At 44.8% G+C, this 23,544-nt stretch overlaps 1 protein-coding gene across 11 annotated transcripts in view; it reads right to left on the reverse strand.

The window, feature by feature from the left end:
- SEMA6D (semaphorin 6D) overlaps window positions 1-23,544 on the reverse strand; it is a 770,868-nt gene that overhangs the window by 57,885 nt on the left and 689,439 nt on the right. For 4 of the 11 annotated variants that reach the window (XM_049899678.1, XM_049899688.1, XM_049899677.1 and 1 more), the window contains exon 1: window positions 11,874-11,992. The exons of 2 other annotated variants lie outside the window; for them this stretch is intronic. In XM_049899678.1, the coding sequence (XP_049755635.1) occupies window positions 11,874-11,936 (63 nt within the window). In that variant the 5' untranslated portion in view covers window positions 11,937-11,992. Of the gene's footprint in view, window positions 1-10,198; window positions 10,483-11,314; window positions 11,686-11,873; window positions 11,993-23,544 lie in introns of those variants that run through there. 5 more of the 11 variants (XM_049899680.1, XM_049899687.1, XM_049899689.1 and 2 more) reach the window with 4 other exon arrangements.

Consider the following 23,544-nt stretch of genomic DNA (forward strand, 5'->3'; position numbering starts at 1 on the left):
TAGAAATACACACATACAGTAAGTAGAATCTTAATATGAAACAAAGGTGATAAAACCAAATGACGACATGGTTGTTCATCTCAAAACAGACCATTTCCCGCATGAGCTCACCCAGTGGAGCTCTCTGCCAGGCCTGCAGCCCTGCTTGTCCAAGCACAGCCTGAGTGGTGTCTCTACAGCATCTAGTCAATTGTGCAAAGCACAGGGAAAACTCCACCCTGGCCACAGCAGGCAATCACCTTATGCCCTGGAGCATGAAGTTTGATTACCCTTATCTCAGTTTATCATTAAATCAAAAACTGTTGCTACAAATACTGGCCCAGGACTCCATTTATGAAATGATATAAGCCAGTCAGCAGAAATAAGCGAGTGCCCTTTTTCTTAATTTCTGCTCACTGTGAAGATCTTTTTGCACACCGGAAGAGAAAAAAAAACTCTTTAGCTTTGAGCAGATTTCATTACTGTCTTCAGTCTCTCATGAGCCAGCTGGGATGCCTCCCGCTCATAACCATTCTCCCTGTTTTGCAGGCACAAGGCCTCAGGGCTACTGAGTGCTCTGTGAACCAGCATTGCAGCCTAGAGCCTTGTGTGGACTGGAATCTGCATTTTCACAAGATGCCAGGTGATCTGCAGGCACAGTGATGTTTGAGAAGCACGGCTACCCTAGAGCACATTTGTCAATGTGTAGTCAAGGCTCAACAGGCATGAGTCACCTGGGGTTTTTGTTAAGAAGGCAGATACCCTTTGGTGCTAGGGCCCTGGGAATCTGTATTCTAACCCAAGTGATTCTGATGATTTAAAATTTTGAGAACAACTGTAGAGAACAAAGATGAGGGTGATGATGAGAGTGAGTTTTCATGGCATTATTCAGGTTTTACCAGCCCAGAGGCCACCAGCACAGAACCCATGCCAGCCATCTGCATCTGTCCTGCGACACAGCCCAAAGTGCAAGCTAGATTTCTGATATCTTAACTCTAAACAGCTAACATCTGGGTCAGAGATCTTCAACCAGGGGTCAAGGTCTGGGGTAAACGTCCAGGCCCCTGAGCTCCTCCTACCAGGTCCCCTCTTCCATTCTGGCTGGATTGGTTGCAAGTACAGAGGGTGGGGATATGGGGTAGTTGGTTGTAGAACTGGCCTCAAGGTTTACGTACCCGTTAAAGGAATATGACAAAGTCACATATGAGAAGACAGCACAGCACAACCGCTAACAGTGCAGGACCTGGGGCTAGGCTGCAGTGACGTCTATTTAACTGACACTGACATACATATACAAACAATGTGTATATATAGCACTTACTACCTGCCAAGCACTATTCTAAGTGCTATTCAAATAGTAATTCATTTATGTCTCACAACCCTGCGAGGTGGGTACTATCCTCATCATCCACCTTTTATATAGGGACGCTCAGGCCCAGAGAGGTTAAGTAATGTGCTTAAGGTCACACAGCTTGTCAGTCACCCAGTCAGGACTCACACACTGGCAGGCTGGCACTAGAGTTCATGTTCTTGCCATGCTTCCTCTCACGGATCCAAGTCTCCTGGTTCTAGGACTCAGTAGCTGTTTGACCTTGGGCAAATTACCTAACCTCCCTGTGCCTTCGTTTCCTCGTGTGTGAAATAAGTATGTTATTAACGACAGTACTGATCTTAAACGATGCTGATCAAATGGTTTAGTACATGTACTTCCAAGAGTGTCGGGCACCTGGCAAGCTCTTAGTAGATGTGCACTCTTAGCCCCTAGTAGTACACACGCAGGGGTGGTGTGCAGATTAAATCCGAGAACATACTTAAAGTGCTAGGCACAGAGCCACGGCACACGGTAGGCACGCAGTCAATGCTAGCTAGCTGTTATTATTAGTCGCCTTGAGCCAGGCTGGTTTATTTTAGGGCCTGTCTGGAAGGCAAGTGTGCTTTGCAGGCAGGGGGAGGCAGCTGCCCTTCACTTCAGCAAGTGACTGGGTGGGAGCCAGACCAATTACTAGGCTCAACAGGTTCTCTGCTTTAAGTCACTGGAATATTCCTGAAAAGTTCCCTGTACTGGATTTGTATATGCTTAATTCTTTTTCCCTACTGACCTATTTTATAATTTCTGAATGATCGTTAACTGGCAGTGAGAGATTCTTCCGACTTAAGATTCTTCCTGAGACGGTCTGTCACGTAACTACCAACTTGTAAAAGACTTAAATATACCAAGGAAAATTAGATCACTGCAGCAATTCTTTGGCAAAGCCATTGCCTTGCTCATTGCCTAAGGTAACTGTCTTTGTCTCATTTTTCATTTATTATGTGTTCGAGTAAACGTACTCCACAGACCTTCCGGTTTCTCCTCCCATTTAGTTTATCACCTCCGCTACTAAACTTAATTAACTCAGGATGTTAATTCCAGGGTTTGGTGATGGCTAGGAACCCCCCCGTGCTGACAGCCCAGCCTGGGGAGGGGATGGACGGGGGTGGCTGAGAAGGTGCTCGGAGGGAAGGTGGAAGAGCGGGAGGGCAGCTGACGGTAGGCTGGGTTTATCCTCAAAGCTCCGACTCAGAAAGGGCTGCTGAATCACCAAGGACTCTCAAGGATAGGGTTTCCCAAAAGAAGTATTGGGAGCTTTCCAACTCATTTACCGCCACCATTTCTCTCACTCTATTAGGAAAAGACTTTCATAACTCCAAATTCATTTCTTGCACAGCCATGGTAAGGTGTGTCTGCAATGTAAGAAACAGTTCAATGCAATCGCCACATTTATTAAAATATGTGCTGTTGGGTACTATGTGTCACTCACCCTGCTAACTTACAGTGGTGAACACTCACTATAACCTCAGAGCCCGCAGCTGAATGAGCACCTAGAGTGTAACTTAAAACGCACACCATCTCGAGATGTTTCTACTCTCTTTTTCGCCTCCTATGTCCACATCACCCTCTTGTTGTTGCTGTTAGCTGGCAACTCATGGCGACCACCTCATGGGGACCCACACACAATAGGATCAGAACTGTTGATCCATAAGGTTTTAACTGGCTGATTTTCAGAAGTAGATCACCAGACCCTTCTTCGTAGTCTAAATCCAGAAGCCCCACTAACACCTGTTCTGCATCATAGCATCACACAAGCCACCACTGAGAGACGGGTTCCTCAGCCGTGCATGAGATACACTGCCCAGAAATCAAACCTGGAGCTCCTGTGTGAAAGGCAAGAATTCTACCACTGAGCCACCAATGTCCCCCACCCTCCTCTTACTCCTCTAAAAAACCCCATATATGTATGCAGTTTACTCTTTTTTATAGAGCGCATGTCTAGAGTCTTTTCAAGTTAGAAAAGATGAAGTTGATACTCTAATTTGGCTCTGCTAACCAATTCTGTGGAGCCCTGGTGGCACAGTGGTTAAGCGTTCGGCTGCAAACCAAAAGGTCAGCAGTTCGAATTTACCAGCCGCTCCTTGGAAACCCTATGGGGCAGTTCTACTCTATCCTGTACGGTTGCTATGAGTTGGAATCGACTGGACAGCAATGGGGTTTTTTTTTTTCTTTTAACCAACTCTGCAGGGTGTGGAGCAGTCTTGCTGGGTGACTGGTGGCATCATGTTCTCCCTTGCAATGCTCACATGTAACGCTGAGCCAGTTAGCTGTTGATCTGGGGGTTTAGTTCTGATCATGGAGCAATCTACTGAATTGCCACAAGATTGATCCCATTCATTTTGATGGCTTAAGCCCCAGGCCATCCGCTGAACAGCTAAGTACAGTGGACCAGAGACATTCAATAAGTATTTGTTGGATTGTGTGGCAAGCTGCCTTTTCACACCTGAAATGCAAGTCACCCCTGGTTAGGACTCAAACATGGACTGATGTAGACCCCCACGGCCTTTGCCTAAGCTGTTCTCTATGCCTGGAATGCTCTCCCCCTCGCTAACTCCCCCACTACCCCTCGCTGTCCACCTGTCTAAATCCTACCTAGTTCAAGGACTAGCTCAAATATCACTTGTTCCACTAAGCCCTCCCTGACCACCCTAGCCATTAATAAGCTCACTCCTCTCAATTTCTGTAGCCCTGGCACTTAAAACACTAGCCATTTTATTTTGGCTAGTTGTTGACCTCATCTTTTCTACATCAATAACAAGATCCTGGAGCTCTGGAACCATGTCACGTTCCCCTTTGAACCCTCTTCCCCCTCTCCTGGCACCTGCTTGTACAGAGTAGACACTTGGTAAAAGTTAGCTGAACGAACAAATGGTTACCCCAGCCATGGCAAAAACAGAAACAACCGTAACATTCTTCATTTCTTCTTCTTCTCCCTCTCCTTCTTTTTTGGTAGCTTTTTAAAATATCTTTATTTGATCAACCAGTGACCCAGGAGAGGCTTGGGGACTTACTGATGAACGTAAACAACTGCAGACCAAAAAAGCTTCCAGAGACCGTTATAATAAGTGAGACCGAGGCCAGAGTTGAGTGTCTGAGTCCCTGGTTTGCTGACAGCCTGCTCCTGGGGAATGAAGTGTTATTTTCTCAGAGCTTCATCTGCTCTGGCTCATATGTGCCAGTTCTTCAGCCCAGTAGAGTTAAACTCTGGACTTTATTTTTAAATACAGACTCCGATAATAGGCTAAGCGATTGCAGATCTTTCTGAGGCCTTATTTATACACATGCAAACATACTGGACATTTTAGAATCCATATTTCCTTGCTATATGTTGAAAACCTCAGACTTCAATTTCAACATTACATGTAGTGGTCATGTGTTTGTTTTTTCCCCTGCCATAGAATCTTGAATAACAAAGAACAACAACAAAACGCTGATGCTTGGGAGACAATTCCTCAACAATGTGTCTTATCACTCTTATAGGTAAAAGGGTTCTACTGTAACTTTAACTGAGAAAAATATATGTTACACTGTAATACATAGTCAAACTGGAGTAATACACTTTCCATCCTGGTGCCTCTAATGCCTGAACAGCTGCAGCGCATTGTCTTTGCTGATGGCGCCCATAAATACTCCTGGGAAATGGGACAAGGATACATAATGGATCTTCACCTGCCAAGATCAGGGAAATGAATGCCAGTCACACTTGGACACAGAAGCACTTTTTGGAGGAGAGTGAAGAATATTGCCATTTGTCCTATGCCACTATAATCTTGGATAGAAAAGCCTAGCATGGAGAAAAAAGTGAAAGAGGAAGATACTGTTCTAGAACACTTGAAAAGAAGACTGTGTCACAATTACATGGCCAAAAGGGATAAAATTGGAAGAGTCCAACATATGACTTGGAAACCCTGGTGGCAGTTTAAGGAAAGGTTAAGGTTTAAGAGCATAGGCATATTGTACATTATATTTCATTCAATATTAAAAAAATTCCCCCAAATATGGCCCTTTTATTAAATAAAAATGTCAGAAATACCAGGGTGTCAGAGAATTGAAGGATAGTCAGTGTTCTTGGAGGCAATTCAGAACAGTGATGAAGAGGTAGGCTGAGATGTCAGGTAGACCTGAGCTCAAGTCTGGTCTCCACCACTTCTTTGCTATATGACCTTAGGAAAGTGACTTAACTTCTCGGTGTCACAGTTTCTTCTTCCACAAAACAGTAACAATAACAGAACATAACTCACACAGTTGTTAGAAGATTACATGACAAAATGAAGATAAAGCTCTTAGTATGGCACCTAGAACTCAGTAAAGAGACTAACAATAAGTGCTTGATGTTTGGGTTTCTATTGTTTTCTTGTTCTTCTCCTTCTCCCCCCCGCCCGCCAACATCCTCCTCTCCTTTTGTTCTCTTCCTCCCAGCTATTTTGTGGCTGATTTCATTAGTGTCTTAGTTATCTAGTGCTGTTATAACAGAAATACCACCAGTGGATGGCTTTAACAAACAGAAATTTATTCTCTCACAGTTTAGGAGGCTAGAAGTCTAAATTCAGGGTGCCTGCTCCAGGGGAAGGCTTTCTCTGTCAGCTCTGGGGGAAGGTCTTTGTCATCAATCTTCATCTGGTCTAGGAGCTTCTCAGCACAGGAACCCTGAGTCCAAAGGACACACTCCACTCCTAGCTCTTCTTGCTTGGTGGTAATGAGGTCCCTCTCTCTCTGTTCGTTTCCCTCTTATATCTCAAAAGAGACTGACTGAAGATACAACCTAATCTTGTAGATTGAGTTCAGCCTCATTAACATAACTGCCTTTAATCCTGCCTCATTAACATCACATCATAGAGGTTAGGATTTACAGCGCATAGGATAATTAGGATAATTACGTCAGATCACAAAATGGAGGACAACCACACAATACTGGGAATCACACATTTTGGGGGGAACACAAGTCAATCCATAACAATTAATATGTGTTACGGAGAGAAGAAAGAAGACTAGCTAATTTCCACCAAACCATAAGGCCATTAACCCCTTTGCATGTCCATTTCTAAAAGCAGAATTCTTAATTATAAAAGTTAAAAAAAAAAAAAAAAAGCTTGGTGACATAATCTTACAAATGTACCCACCTAATTCATGACATTGTTGTCTAACAAGCAACGACTACTGTAACAGATATCTTATTGAGAAAAAAGAAAAACAAACATGGTAGAAAGCACGAGGTAATATGAGATGTAGGTGCATCACATGATTTGTGCAAAAAAAGGATGAAGCAACAACACGTGTAGTTCATCGAAGAACTAGACAAGGTCTTTCTGTTTTCAGCCATTTGGATCAAAGGCTAAAGTCTACTTCATTCATTTCTTCCCCTTTTCAAATAGACTGAATTCTGAAGGTCTGACTGAGTTGTGTCTGAATGGCTCTTTCTAACTCTGTAATAGGAGCCCTGGTAGTGCAACAGTTAAGTGCATGGCTGCTAACTAAAAGGTTGGGGGTTCAAACCCACTCAGTGGCTCTGTGGGAGAAAGGCCTGGCAATCTTCTTCCATAAAGATTACAGCCAGGAAAACCCTATGTTTAGTTCTACTTTGTCACAGGGGGTCATCGTGAGTCAGAATCAGCTTGACGGCACCCAATGACAATAATTCTGGTAGTTGTTTAATCATCGTTCAGAATCAACTTGATGGCACACAATGACAACAACAACTCCGTAATTCTGACGGTTTAATCATCAAGCTTTCCTGTGAGTCTGTAAGGCTGGGGCAAGCCTCTTCTTAAGTAGGATACACCACCCACCACAAGTGGATAGAGCCTTTTTTGCAGGTGCCCCCAGGACTAGCTAAGGAGCCAGGCACAGGTTGCCAAACAATGCAAACTTCCCGTTCTGGGTGTTAACTTTAGTTACCACAGCCAGACAATGCTGCCAGTGGTGTGGAAGAAAAAATTGCTGTAGCCAGCTGTGCTGTTCACAGTCGGATGGCTTCTGTGTAGCTCCAAATGGTGATGGAGCCAGCAGCCCGCTGTAGCCAGGACAGGGTGATGGATGATCTATACAGTGAGTCCAAGTGGAGACAATGGCAGAAGTTCACTTCAGGGTTGTTAAAATGCTAATCTGAGTGAGTTAACAAAAGCCTAATAGAAAAGAAAAGTTTGAGAAATAAGTACACCTCCTGTGGTATCTGTGTGGACCACTGATTTCATCGCCCTTGGTTACATAAATGGTCGCTTTTCAAAGTAAGAGCGTTTTAACTTTCCTGTTGGGAGGAATGGAAGCAGCGTCAGTTATCGGCTGTACTGCCGCCATGGTCAGGGTGTGAGGAGAAAAACTCTGCCCAAGGACAGCCACATCAACTGAAAAGCATTATGGTACGCTCAGTACAGTCATGTGATTTTTATTCTCTCCATGTGTCCTGAGACTACATCAAAACACTCTTTTTTTCCCAACTAAAATTTGGCAGCTATTCATAAAATACGTAGCTACCTAAGTCCCGGCTTTGGTGGATTTTATCTGTGAGTTCCCATTCACAGGAGCCACAGGAGTGAGCTCTCCCACTCTAACGGCAGTTTCAGTATGTGAAGTCCACTATCTGTATACTGAATCGTAGCGGTAAAGGCTAATTGGTAGGGCTAATCTTGCTTTATAATACCTAGGATAAAATAATATGCTTGAAAAGATAGGCGCATAATTACATTTCTTGCTAAATCACCCATTTTGCTATTATCTATTTCTCTTTATTCTTGATCAAGTTGGACATAAAAAAAAAAAAAAAACCTATCTGGCTCACCTGGTGTTGGAACACCGGCTAGCACAGCGATTGCCAACAACAGGTACTCGATAAATACTGACTGCTTGGCATCCCCCAATTCCCTCTGGCTTCCCTGTAAAGAAATGAATCTTGAATGTGCAGGCTTAAAGTATCTTAACTGAAATAAAAGGTAATATTTTATCCTGCAATATGCTAAGGAAGGAGTTCACCTCCTCTGGTTACACCAATAATGGTTAGGCAGGCAGCCAGGCTCTTAACTGTGTAAAATGCATCAGAAGGGTGAAAAATGATGCTATTTCAGATGCGTTTTTCACTCTTTGTATCTTAGTGAGATTCACATGCAAGAACAATGACGAAGCTAATTACTGAGGTTCATTATGATGGAGCAGCAAGGAGTGGAGAACTTCTCCAGTTTCACTAAGTCCTTGAGGGTTACAGGCACCTTTGCGATTCAGAGCTCTGATTCCAATTTCCTTGTCTGTACGCCCTGCAAGCCACATATGATGCAGGGCCACTTACTCAGATCACAGAGCTGGACAGATCCTTCCTGGCAGCCAGCGAGTGAGCTGAGGGCCAGTGGATGTCTAAGTTGCCCTCAGTCTAAGGACTAGCAGGTTTCCATCACAGCCATCTCACAAAGCCAACAAACCAGGGGAGACATGACCAGATGGTGCTATTAGAGGGCACCAAAAAAAAAAAAAAAAGAGGGCAGAATGCCCACAAACCTAAATCAAACCCAAGTTAACCAGCTGTCTGCTGACAGGGGAGTCACAGTATTCCTGGCAGGCATCACAGAAATGTTTCCTGAAAGGGTTACCTACGTAGCATCCCTAGCAGAAACGAGAACAGGTAACAACAATGTTCCGTAGGATCTGGTAAGAAATAGTAGTGGTAAATACGCCGATGGAAGAAAGTCATCTGCTGTACAACACATTTTGGAAATCTATTTGACTGTCTTTCTGAGAGCACATTCTAGCGACCTAAATGAAAGCACAAAGCCCCATAACTATAAAGAAACAAAACTCAGCTATGGCTGACTGAGACTTTGTTTACCTTCACATGTGTACACTAATGGTAATGTAGACCCAAATCTCAGCGCTTATCTGGCAATTCTATTTATCTAAGCCAGGGTAAGTGTTTACGTAATACCTGCCAGCCTGACAGAATATGCCTGTCACTCACTACATTCAACGTAACTACACACAACTTCATTTCCTGAGTTAGATACTTAAAAGTGTAACTTTTTTTAAGCATGAATAAAGCAGCATTAAAACTTACTGTCTTTGAACACCAAAAAAGACAGTAAAAATCCTCCTTCTGAGCTGTCCAGGTTTCTCAATTCCACGAGGAAGAAACCTTGAAAAAAAATTCGTCTAACAAGTATCTCTTCTCTTCTGAGGTACAGAGACCAAACCAGTACAGAAATATGTTTGACCTTTCCCTAGGACTTCAGCCTCGAAATAAACAAAAGAATTCACTTTATTGGCCCAAATACCAAGTCAACGGAAAGGCAATCCTTAAAAAGCTCCCGCAATTTTTACTGCAGGCTTAAAAATCTTAGTAGCCAGCTCTTGCCCTCGACATTTTTTTTTTTTCTCAAGTAACCGGAAACACTCTCGTTATTTTTAGGGGAAAGGTGCCGCCGGAGTGGTGGACATAGGTCCGATTACTGTTTGCAAAGACTATATATCTATAATAACGATCTGCTATCCCTTAAGTGAGATCACCCAGCTGAGAGCGGCGAGGGGCCGGTCACCTGAGAGCAGGGCGCGCCCTCAGCTCCTAAAACGCTCTAAAGAACACCGGTACTTCAGTTCCCCCCAGCTCCCTGACATTCCATTTTCTACACGTTCAGGATTTAAACAATCACCTGACAGCTTGGTCCCGAGAGTGGGTTTGGCAGAAATCTTTCAAGCCCAGATCTTGTCTACACCTCCAAGTCCTTTATGACCTTTCGATTCAATCCAAGAGTTCCACAGGATAGAGGAAGCTTTGAGCCCTTCCAAATTACCCAAGGCGGGCTGCTGGATCCGTTTCTGCAGCCCAGAAACCAACACCATGGCTGTCAAGACGGGAAATAAAAGTTTCCCTACCTTCCTCCTCACTAGCCCCTGTCTGCGGCGGCCGACGCCAGAGGCGGCTCCCTCCCGGCTGTAGGACGCCTCACGCCGCCGGAAAAGGGGCTTATGCAAAACTGACTCTTTCTTATTTGTTCCTATCCATAATTGATGGGTAGATGAGAACATAACACGTCTCAGCGCAGGGCTTTGGCCGCCTGGGGAAGACCCGGTCCAAGACGCTTCCGTAAATCATTTCCAGGGGGAGAACAAAGCACTGAAAGTTGTGGGGGAGAGGGGCCGCGCGAAGAAGCCGGGGCGCGGGGTGGGAGGGGGGGTGGGCCTGGTGGGCTCCGGCCTCGCTGCCGCCTGCGGCGCGCTCGGCCAGCAGGGGGAGAGCCCGGCTGGGAAGGGGCTGCGCTCCGGGCAGGAGCGGGGGCTGCAGACCGGGGCTGGGGTGGCCAAGTCACCGAACCCGCGCCCCTTCCCAGAAGGGGCGGCCCCGGGCGGTCTAACCCCGAGGCGCACTGGCAGGTAGCCGGCGTCCGCGCTCGGGGTCGGGGGGCTGCTCCGATCCGTGTGGTTGCGCAGCCTCCCTTTTCCCCCGCGCAGCGAGCACTCGCCCCCCAGCTCCCAGCCCGACCCGGAGCCGCTCGACCCCGGCTGCCCAGTGTCCGCTCGGGGCCAGCAGGCGGAAGGGGGCGGTCGAGGCCGCAGCTAGCCTTGGCTGCGCTCTCGCCCCTCGGCTGGAGACGCCGTGCCCGGCACCAAAGGAGCTCCTGCTCTCCCTGACAATGCGCGGGGAGCCCCAGGCTGGCGCTGCCTGCCAGAAACTTTTGCTTGCCCCCTCCCTCCTTTTTTTTTTTTTTGGAGGAGGGTGCACAGCGGTGGAGGGTCTCCAAGTCCAAGTTGCCCCTCCCCCAAGCTCCAGCTCTGCCAGTTTGGACCGGTCCGCCAAACCTCGCCAGTCCTCTGCGTGTCCCCTGCACGGCAGGCGGAGAGGGCTGCTTGGAAAAGGAATCACCTCTCCAGTGACACTAGACACACTCACACTGACACGCGCGCGCACACTCGGGCTGCGATTCAGGCTCCTCGGATCCGGGTCCGACCCCTACCCGAGGCCCACATAAGCAGATTTTAAGACTGTCTTACCTCATGGGGAGAGGCTGGTTAAAAACAATAAAATAAAGGCTTGTCGCGCTCAAGGAAAAAAGAAAATTTTTTTTTAATATATCCGTCTGTCTCCTCAGGTTCTGGCGTCCTCCTTACAATCCTGAAACTGGCCACCACTAGCCCTTGCAGCAGCAGCAGCAGCGGCGGGAGCAGCGGGACACAGCAAAACAAACCGAGGCACGGCAAATGGTGTAATCCGATCCATCTCCAAGTCAGTCCGTCAGCCGAGCCGGGAGCGAGGTTCCCTCCCCGCGCTCGGCGGCTCCAGGCGCGGATCCACCCCGGGCGCGGACGGTAGGAGGCGCCGGCGGCCGGGCGCTGCCACCAGCGCCGCCTGGAGGCCCCCAGCCCGGCGCTGCGGCCCCGCTGACCCCTCGGTGGCCTCCGCCTCCCTCCTCCGCGCGCTCGGCGGCGCACCCTCCCTCTCCCAGCGCCGAGGAGCTGCTCCTTCCAGCAGCTCTCAGCGCCTCAGTCTTCCAGCTGGCGGTGGCCACGGCCGCCAGCGCAGCAGCGGCCTTTTCCTTCCCTCCCACTTTACCTCTTTTTCTAGCGCCCTCCCTTTTTTCAGAGCTTTCCTCCAGCCATCCAGAGGACAAATCATTGCAGCTCAGAGGAGCTGCAGGAGCAGTCGTTCCGGGAAGTTCTGCCTTAGTTTTCTGGCCTAAGGTTTTGTTTCTTTTTTAGCACATCGTTATAAACCCGCCCCACCTAATCCCCTGGTGCGCGCGGGCGCGCGCGCGCGCGCACACACACACACTTTATAACGACTAAGCAAAACAGCTGGGAAGAAGCAATCAAACACTGCTTTATCTTCATAAAATACAGAAATTGCCTACAAAAATCCTATTTCTACTTTGAATGAAAGCCATTCAGTACAGTATAATTTTGCAGGCTAATGAGCCGGTTTCACAGGCAGTGTTTCGTGTAATACGTTGTGGGAGAAATGAAAATGTCCTTGAAGTGACATCATTTAAATCTGACTGTCACAAATGAAGGAGAAAAGAGTCTTATATTCCAAAACAAGAGGATTGTAATCCGAACTTCATCTCCAAGAACGGCTGTGTGTTATTAATTTGCAGTTGAATTATGAATCACACAAAAAATCACAGAGGGCTCTAAATGGCTGGAATGAACCACGATGCCCCTATTTAAAGAAAAAGAAAGAAGAGCGTTTCTTCGCCAAACTTTTAATTTTCATTTGAGTGAGGTTCATTTCCGCGAAAGATAGAAAGGGGCACAGAAAGGATTCTTCATTCCTCAGTGGGTTCTGCTTTCTCCCAAACACAAAGTTACTTGTTTACATTTAGGAAAAATACCCTGTTCCGAGTTGTTTCTGAAACATCCCCTGACAGCCTTGAAAAGGAACTCGGATAACCCACGGAACCGCGGCTGGACTCCTGGGCGGAGTGGCTCCCGCACTCCTAACACTTGTTACCCGGAGGGAGAACGGGGCGGGGGGGGTGGGGAGGGGGAGGGAGGGGGGAACCTTTAAAACATTAACTCTTCCTGCGGTTGTCCCCGTTTGAAGTAAGGCATAAGGGCGGAAGGAACAGCTTAGGCACACAGGGCTCTGTGCTTTCTGCTGTTGTGAATGAAGTCTTCTGTTGGCTGGCTGTCTCTGGTGTTTTCTGGTTGTGCTGGCCTCTGACATCACAGCAAGTTGGTTGGCAGTCATGGCCTTCCCTGCCAACTTCTGGCCCAGAAAGCTGTGCCTATTCCACTGGCATCCAGTCATTCCGTATTTTCTCCTTCAGAGGAGCAAGCCCGGCTGCAGGCAGAGGACACGGTGCTAGTTAGGTATGCAGGCACAAGGGGGTGGCCGTCGGCTGGATTAGGAGTCCAGTTGCCCACCTGGAGGCAGAGGGCTTACAAGTCATCCTGTGTCTGCGGTAGAAGTCAAGGAAAACAAACGCAATTCTCTAGTGCCTGAATTCCTTGCTGAAATTCCCCAATGGCCAACGTTATGGAGCATCACCCCCAAAGAGTGCACTTTACCCCCCACTTGGCTGAGTTCTTAAATCCGGTATAAAATACTTGCAGGTTGCTGATAGATCATTTTGAGCTAGGGATTAGGCAGGTTTTCAGCCTACATGTCAGTCTAGACCTCAGAGCCCATCCCTTTATTCTGCTGGGCAAAGAGAGGGAAGTAGGCAATCCACTGGCATCCAAAGAAAGAGACCCTTTTGTTTTTTGGTCAAGATCAAATTATTGTTCCTAAGGATTTGTAATTTTCCTCGTTCCTGTTTTTGTGTGGATCTCGACAGTCAGGAACACGACTCTTTTTATTTCGGTTTATGTGGAAAGAACTGCTCACTGCTGACACATATACCAGTGTGACTGTGTAGTAGCAACTGGTCCCATCCGTTGATTCTGTACCCTTTTACCCTCTTAACCCTGCTTCCTTCTCTAGCCCAAGCCCCCCTCCCCACCACCTTATGACAGACTCTAGCTAAGTGGCCTGGCTACTGGCAGTCCCCCACTGGGCCACATCATTTCCTATGTCCATGCATCTCTGCTTTCTCCATATTTTCACGTAGCTTAACTTCTGTGCTTCTTGACTTTTTAAAAATGAGTTTGTGGAGGTGTCAAAATTTCCCCTGTCCCGCCAGCTCCCAGGATGGGGCTACGTGCCTCTCTTCTGTGCTCCCCTAGCAAGCTCCCTTATGGAGCTTACACGTTGTAGCAACATTATCTGCTTAAGATGATGTCTCCCCATTGGATGCTTTTATGAGCAGGGGTCTTGTCTTATTTACGTGGACACTTCCAGTCTAGCATAGTGCTGGGCACTTACTAGCGATCAATGAACACTTGTTAGAAAGATCTGGTAATGGAGCCCACTACTTTCCAACACTCTCTTATGTGCTAGGTCAGAGTATAGTCATCTGTAGATTACGTGCTGCTCTAGAGAAGTGCTTGATTCACTCTTGTGTCCCCAGGGCCCATCATGCTGTCGTTAGCTGCCACCAAGTTGGCCCTCGACTCGTGGAGCTGCACACACGGTGGAACCAAACGCTGCCGGTCCTGCACCGTCCCCATGATTGGGTGCAGAGCAGATTGTTGTGATCCATAGGGTGTTCCCTGGCTGATTTTCAGAAGTAGACTGCCAGACCTTTCTTTCTAGTCCTTCTTAGTCTGGAAGCTCCTCTGAAATCTGTTCAGCGTCACAGCAACATAAAAACTTCCCCCGACAGACAGGTGGCAGCTGTGTGTGATGTGCATTACTGGAAATAGAACCTGGGTCTCCCACTTGGAAGGTGAGAATTCTTCCCCTGGACCCCTACTGCCCCTGGGGCTTAGTCCGTTACCTGGCCTAAGAATGTTTGTTGAATAAATCAATGGAGATATTTGGCTTTTTTCACATCTATAAAGAGAATTTAGAGGACTTGATTATGCTTTAGCATTTTTTACATACGTTTCCCCTCAGTGATAAGTAGTGACTTTAGTTTACAGTTTAATTTTAGGAATATGATCAATTTGAAAATTATAGAAAATTTATGTGTGTGTGTATGTAATACTTGATAACACTTTATCATTCTTCAGAAAACACAACTACTTAATTATTAGCTTCTAAACAAAGCATTTAACATGTGCCAGGTTCTATTCTACAAATTTTACATTTGCAATTTCACAAATATTAACGCATAACAGTTGTATGAGCTAAGCACAATTATTATCTCCATTTTATAGATGAGGTACATGAGGCTTGGAGAGTTTAAGTAGCTTGCCTAAGATCAACATAAATAGTAACCGAACAAGACTAAAAACCCACCTCTTACTTAATTGTAATAGTAGTTAATAGTAAGGACATAGTTCTTAGCAGTAGTTAATGGTGAAGTTTTTTGAAAATGTTGTTGTTAGCCGCTGTCAAGTCAGTCCCTGACTCATGGTAACCCCACACACAATGGAACAAATGCTGCCAATTGGGCCATTGTGATCTACAGAATTTTCGTTGGTTGATTTTTGGAAGTAGATCGCCAGGCCTTTTTTTCTATTCCCTTGTAGTCCGGAAGCGCTGCTGAGAACTGTTCAACAGCACAGCAAGAGGCAAGCCTCCACTGACAGAGGGGTGGTGACTGTGTATGAGGCCCATTGGCCGGGAATCAAACCCTGATCTTCAGCATGGAAGGTGAGAACTCTACCACTGAGCCAACAATGCCTTCCGTTGGAACATTAGGAAATCTGGATTGAAATCCAGGCCCCTCCTCTCCCTGGACTTGTGGTTTGGGATAATTTCCTTACCCACGCTGTGCTTGAGCATTCTCAGCCCTAAAATGAGGATGACAGCAATGCCTTAAATGGTGTTTATGAAGACTGACTGTGACAACGCAGGTGGAGCGTTTAACGTCTTGCCTGGAATACGGCAGGAACTGGATAAATATTAGCCAACGTTGCCACACATGCCCTGAAGGCAGTGCAGTCTTGGAATCCTCCAGAACTGGATTAGGAACTCAAGCCGACCTCACATGAAATGTGGGACTTCGGGAGGAAGTGCACGCTGCACGGTAGGTTCCCGGAAGTCGCTGCTCTGTTCCAGCTCCTCGTTCCCTCATCTACGTGAACAGGGCTGTTAACTCAGGTGCACACACCGCTCGCTGTCCCGTTTACAGGAAATAACATTTGGTAAGAATTTCAACAAATACTCCCGCTTAGGATGCAAAATTCCATGTCTCAAAATAAAAAGATAGAGGTATTGACGTTTCAAAGGTAGCTGTGGCTTCCGTGACCGTTAACTGGGAAAGCACGTTGAATATTCCTTGCCTTCGCAAACGCTCGTTATTCAAAGTGCTTTTGTGGCAAGGGATTGTTTTCAAAACTAATCTGAGCTCTCCACGAGATGATTAATCATTAATAATAGAGACCCAAATCTCAGCATCTGCGTCGGCACAGCTGGCCGCCTGGTGTCAACAGTCTGCGTAGGAAAGCGACTCTGCCAAGATATTTCACTTTAATGAAAAATATTTATCATAGTAAATTTTAGACCTCAAGATTTTACTGACATAATTCCTATCTATTATTATGTACCATGATAGTCTACCACCATAGTTACGTATATGTTTGGAATGACACGAAATGTGCTTTTTTAGGCATTCTGATGACCTTAGCACAAATAATTTTTGCTGTGACACTGAGTAAAGGAAATACACAGTGCATTTATGGAAATAATAAATCAGTTACCTTTCTAGTTTTGCTCACGACTCCACAGGTGCTACGGTGTGGAAGGACACTGAGTGCCCAAGCCAAATAGAAACAATCAGGCTTTTTATTTTTTTGTCGGAAAGATGAACGGCAAACAGCCTTTATTAATGCTAGCTTTTTTGAAAACAGACAAAGGATATTAACATTATCACCCATTTTATCAAAGATCTTTGGAACAAACAAAAGCAAAATAAACTTTCTGGAGGGAGGGTCTATCGATATCTTGGTCAGAGTCGCTTAATTTTACTGGTATGCACTTTGGAAAGGAGTACTCGATACAGAAATCCAGCTTGTATCCTGGCAGAAAGGAAGCTGAGACTGTATAAATTCTTTAGTTTTTTTTTTTTTTTGCTATTCCCCTCTGAAGATTTTTATTCAAGTGCTTTTACTGAGCCCATAAAAGCAGGGGAGTCCCTGAGTGGTACAAACAGTAAATGCTGCCCAGCTGCTAACGGGAACATTGGAGGTTCATCCCCACCCAGTCGCACTCTGAAGAAAGGTTTGGCGATCTACTTCCGAAAAATCAGCCATTGAGAACCCTGCGGAGCACGGTTCTGCTCTGACACAGTGAGGTCACCAAGGTGGCGACTGGCTTAACTGGACATCTGTGGTTGCCTCACAGTTTATCCATCTGGACATTTGGTCTGTTCCAGCTGTTGGCGGTTGTGAGTAAAGCTGCTTAGAAGGTTCGTGAACAGATCTGGGTGTTTGTTTCCATTTGTCTTGGGTGAACTCCTAGGAGTGGGATCTCTGGGTCTGCGGGTAGGTATTTGCTCAGCGGTTTTCCCCATGATTACATTTTACCTTCCCACCAGCAATTTATGAGATTTCCAGTTACTCCACATACTGCCAGCACATAGTATTGTCATCTTTTCAATATTATACATCTTATTCACTTGTCAGCTCGGGGGTCATTGGGTTGGACCCTTGAGTGCCTCCAAGTAGCACTTGTAGTGATATCTCAGTGTGGTTTCAGTTTGCATTTCCTTGGTGGCTAACGATGTTGAGCATCTTTTTATGTGCGTATGAGCCATTTGTGTTTCTTTTTTGGTGAAGTATCTGTTCAGATCTTCCCCCCATTTCTAAAAAATTTGGTTGTTGGTCTTAATGAGTTGTAAAAGTTCTTAATATGCCCTGGATACAGATTCTTTATCACACTTTTTACTGTTTTTATAGGACAGTAGGCAAAAGTTTCCAAGGCTTATTAGTTTCCCATTTGATAATTTGCACATAAAGTGTCTTGTGGCCTTGGCTTCACTCCCCATTATGTGTCAGCACTCTCCCCATTTCTGCCCTGGTCTCCCCGTTTCCTTTCGTCCTTTCTACCCCTTCCTGCCTTCTCGTCTTTGCTTTTGGGCAAATATTGCCCTTTTCGTCTCATATAATTGATTGTTCTAAGGAGCACGTTCCTATCGGGTGTTTGTCTACTGTTTGGCTAGAAGATGGTCTCTGGGAATGGCTTCAGTTCCAGGTCAGAAGGGTGACTTAGGACCATACTCTTGGGGTTCCTCCAGTCTCTGTCAGAGCAGTAAGTGGTCTTTTTTTATGAATTTGATTTTTTATTCTACTTTTTTCTTCCACTCTGTCCTGGACTCTCTGTTGTGATCCCAGTCAGAGCAACCTCTAGTTACTGGTTAGCTAGAATTTTTATAGACTATTTGCTGTTCATCTTTCTGATGAACCCAGTCTCTGTATTCCTGGAAGAACTGGAGCTGAATAATATCTATTAGACATTAGGATATCTTATAAAAGGAGAAAAATAATGAAAACAATCAAAAGTGGTAGAGAATTAAAAAAAAAATCATTTTATCTTTTTTTTTAGAAATGTCGTTGTTAGGTGCCATCAAGCCTGTTCCAACTTATAGCAACCCTGTGTACAACAGAACGAAATACTGCCCAGTCCTGTACCATCCTCACAATCATTGCTATGTTTGAGCCCATTGTTGCAGCCACTGTGTCAATCCATCTCGTTGAGGGTCTTCCTCTTTTTTGCTGACCCGCTATTTTACCAAGCATGATGTCCTTCTCCAGGGAGTAGTCCCTTCTGATGACAAGTCCAAAGTACGTGAGATGAAGTCTTGCCATCTGTGTTTCTAAGGAACATGCTGGCTATACTCCTTCCAGGACAGATTTGCTCGTTCTTATGGCAGTCCATGGTATACTCAGTATTCTTTGCCAACACGCATCAATTCTTCTTTGGTCTTCCTTATTCTTTGGCCAGCTTTTGCAACCATACGAGGCAGTTGAAAATACTACGACTTGTGTCAGGCACACCTTAATCCTCAAAGTGACATCTTTGCTTTTTAACACTTTCAGTAGGTCTTTTGCAGCAGATTTGCCCAATACGACACTTGTTTGATGCCTTGACTGCTGCTTCCATGGGCATTGATTGTATATCCAAGCAAAATGAAATCCTTGACAACTTCAATCTTTTCTCCATTTATCATGATGTTGCTTATTGGTCCAGTTGTGAGGATTTTTGTTTTCTTTATGCTGAAATTCGGTCCATACTGAAGGCTGTAGTCTTTGATCTTTTTCAGTAAGTGCTTCAAGTCCTCTTTGCTTTCAGTAAAACAAGGTTGTGTCATCTGCATATCTCAGATTATTGGTGAGTCTTCCACCAATCCTGATGCCGTATTCTTCTTTATATAGTCCAACTTCTTGAATTATTTGCTCAGCATACAGACTGAATAGGTATGGTGAAACGATACAACCCTGACACACACCTTTCCTGATTTTAAACCACATAGTATTCCCTTATTCGGTTCTCTTGATCTATGTACAGGTTCTACATGAGCACAATTAAGTGTTCTGGAATTCCTGTTCTTCACAATATATCTGTAATTTGTTCTGATCCACACAGTTAAATGTCTTTGCACAGTCAATAAAACACAGGTAAACATCTTTCTGGTATTCTCTGCTTTCAGTCCAAATCCATATGACATCATATGACATCCCTTGTTTCATGTCCTCTTGAATTTCTTCAGTTCTTTCAGCTGTACTGAAATCTGGCTCAAAGGACCACCACCACTTGTCATTTTGTCGTATTGTGGTGGCTTGGATGTTGCTGTGATGCTGGAAGCTATGCCACCAGTATTTCAAATACTAGCAGGGTCACCCATGGTGAACAGGATTCAGCAGAGCTTCCAGACAAAGATTCAGAAGAAGGATCTGGTCATCTATTTCTAAAAAAATTGGCCAGTGAAAACCTTTGTTTTAGAAATACACTTTGTAATTTTTTTTTTTAAACAGGCCTTCTGCCTAACCTTATTTTCTTTCATTTCTTTTTTTGTTTTTGCCTAAGCTAATGTTAAAATTCAAACCAACAAAGGGAGAAGAAATTTACAGAGTTTTTGTTACATCTCAGATACTGGCTAAACAGTGTTGTTGTTGTTGCTGTTAGGTACTGTTGAGTCAGTTCTGACTCATAGTGACAGTCATACAACATCCTCACAATCGTTGTTATGCTTGAGCCCGTTGTTGCAGCCACTGTGTCAATCCATCTCATTGAGGGTCTTCCTCTTTTTCGCTGACCCTCTACTTTACCAAATGTGATGTCCTTCTCTGGGGACTGATCCCTCCTGATAACATGTCCAAAGTATGTGACACATAGTCTTGCCATCCTTGCTTCTAAGGAGCATTCTGGTTGTACTTCTTCCAAGACAGATTTATTCCTTCTTTTGGCAGTCCATATTCTTTGCCAACACCACAATTCAAAGGCATCAATCCTTCTTCAGTCTTCCTTATTCATTGTCCCGCTTTCATGTGCAATTGAAAACACCATGGCTTGGATCAGGCAAACCTTAGTCTTCAAAGTGACATCTTTGCTTTTCAATACATTCAAGAGATCTTTTGCATCAGATTTGCCCAATACAATACATGATTTGACTTCTTGACTGCTGCTTCCATGGGTATTGATTGTAGATCCAAGTAAAATGAAATCCTTGACAACTTCAATCTTTTCTCCATTTATCATGATGTTGCTTATTGGTATAGTTGTGAGGATTTTTGTTTTCTTTATGTTGAGGTGCAATCCATACTGAAGGCTGTGGTCTTTGATCTTCATCAGTAAGTAATTCAAGTCCTCTTCACTTCCAGCAAACAAGGCTATGTCATCTGCATAAAGCAGGTTGTTAATGAGTCTTGCTCCAATCCTGATGCCATGTTCTTCTTCATATAGTCCAGCTTCTCGGATTATTTGCTCAGCATACAGATTGAATAGGTATGCTGAAAGAATACAACCCTGACGCACACCTTTCCTGACTTTAAACCAATCAGTATCCCCTTGTTCTGTCCGAACAACTGCCTCTCAATCTATGTAAACGTTCCTCATGAGCACAATTAAGTGTTCTGGAATTCCCATTCTTCCAGTGTTACCCATAATTTGTTATGATCCACACAGTCAAATGCCTTTGCATAGTCAATAAAACACAGGTAAACATCTTTCTGGTATTTTCTGCTGTCAGCCAAGATTCATCTGACATAAGCAGCGATATCCCTTGTTCCAAGTCCTCTTCTGAATTCAGCTTGAATTTCTGGGAGTTCCTTGTCGATATACTGCTGCCACTGTTTTTGAATTATCGTCAGCAAAATTTTACTTGCATGTGATATTAATGATACTGTTTGATAGTTTCCTCATTCTGTTGAATCACCTTTCTTGAGAATAGGCGTAAATACAGTAGTATCACTAACTCTCACCACAGCTCATTGAGGACAGGCACCTTGGTCCTTATTGAAAAAGAAACCAAAGTCGGTGGAGTTAAATATCTTCCCATGGTTTTTAGTCATAATAGGTGGTAGAGCTTAGCTTCTAACCTAGCTCTGTTTGGCCTCAAGCCAAACAGTGTATAGTATATCCTGTGATGACAAAGGAAAAGAGCATAAACTTTAAAAGAATATACATTGGAGAACATAAGAAATAGAAACTTTGAAAAATCCACAAATAGATTCTTAAAGCTAGGCTAAAAATGTGTGCATAGCTTTCTAATTCTGTGATAGTTTTGCCTGTCACAGGTACACTAGTGTGGGAAACTCTGTGTTGGGGTTTACAGAATAGTTGAAGTCTGTATACATTGCATGCATTTTATTACCCGTAGAACGCCACTGAATCACTAGTAAATAATAAAAAAGATGACCTATTTTATAGCGTACAAATTTAGGTTAAAATATACCTTATTGATTAAGCTACAAATGTTTCAATTTATGGTTAGGACCATATGTTTGCCCTCCCCCACAAAAAAAGTCCTAATCATCGAATACTTCCTGTAAAAGAATTTATGTACATTAGAGCTACAGAAGGAGCACTAGAGGCTCAATGGTTAAAGTGCTCAATTGCTAACCAAAATGTCAGCAGTTCAAACCCACCAGTGGTTCTGTGGGAGAAAAAGACCTGGCGATCTGTAAAGATTACAGCCCAGGAAACCCTATGGGGCAGTTCTCCTCTGTCCTATAGGGTCACTAGGCATTGGAGTTCACTGGATGGCACACAACAACAATAACAGAGTTATAGAGAATGAATTCATTGCCAGAAACCACTAGCACCACCTATTTAAAGAATACCATTCCGGGTAACTTTCGTCTTTCCAAATCCCTCTCACTTTCCCCAGTTGCCATTGAGTTGATCCTAACTCATGGTGACCCCACGTGTGTCAGAGTACAGCTGTGCTCCACAGGGTTTTCAACGGCTGGTTTTCAGAAGTAGATCGACAGGCCTTTCTTTGCAGACATCTCTGGGTGGACTCGAACCCTCAAGCTTTTGGCTAGCAGCAGAGCATGTTGACCATTGATACCACCAGTGACTCCATCTTTCCAAATAAAGACGCACAAGTGATACATCTTTTGCCCTAGTGCGTGCTATCTCAGGTAGGATGTTTGTCGTTATGGACAGTGGGCTAACATTGACTGTATTAGTGTCATCTGAAAATTACACTTCTAGTTTGGAAGAGAGTGGGGGTAGTCTGTACATGGAGGATAGGGAAAAGTTGACAATCTGGGGTAAAAATCAATAGTCAACACTATTTGTGTTCGCTATGATAGCAGGTGGCACAACAGGTTAAGCACCGGACTATTAATAGAAACGTTGGCAGTTCGAAGCTACCCAGAGGCTCCTTGGAAGAAAGGCCTGGTGATCTGCTTCTGAAAGGTTACAGCCTTGAAAGCCTTATGGAGCACAGCTCTACGCGGACACATGTGGGTCACCATGAGTCAGAATCAACGGCAACTGGTTTTTTTTTTTTTTTTTTGGTCTAAAATCCCAAATGTCCTATTAGACTATGATGGAGTGGCAAGGGCCAGCAGCACACGGGGAGGAAGAAGCCTCCGGGTAACAGGGTGTTTACATTTGGGTCTTGGATGTGGTGTCACTGAGTCTGCAATGGCACAAGTGAGGTGACAGCAGGTAAGGCTCTCTCCTCCAGCCCATGTTGGAGGTTTCACTTATGTCCTAGAAGGGGACTGGGCCTGAGGCTTGGGAAAAACTTGCAGTTTTTCTGAACTGTGGGTCCACAACAAATTCTGCCCAAGTCCTCCTTGTCCTCAAATCCTTCTGGTCTTTGAACCTATTGTTAGTTGTCAATCAGCAAGTAAAAATAATTCAGGCCTATACATTTTTTTAAAAATATTTTATTGTGTTTTAGGTGGAAGTTTACACCTCCGACTCGACGGCACTGGGTATAATAGTTTTTATACAAATTGTTCTGTGACATTGGTTACAATTTTCACACTGTGTCAGCATTCTCATTATTTCTATTCTGTTTGTTCTATTTCCATGGATCTAGCTTCACTTCCCCTCCATGCCCTCTCATCTTTGCTTTTGGGTAACTGTTGACCGCTTGGTCTCATATAGTTGGTTGTTTAAGGGAACACATTACTTATGGGTGATATTGTTTATTTTATAAGCCAATCTATTATTTGGCTGAAAACTGACCTCCAGAAATAGCTCAGTTCCAAATTCAAAGGGGATCCAAGGGTGATAGTCTCGGGGGTTCCTCTAGTCTCTATTGGTCCAGTAGGTC

Source organism: Elephas maximus, chromosome 10 (assembly GCF_024166365.1).
Source record: "Elephas maximus indicus isolate mEleMax1 chromosome 10, mEleMax1 primary haplotype, whole genome shotgun sequence".
NCBI lineage: Eukaryota > Metazoa > Chordata > Mammalia > Proboscidea > Elephantidae > Elephas > Elephas maximus.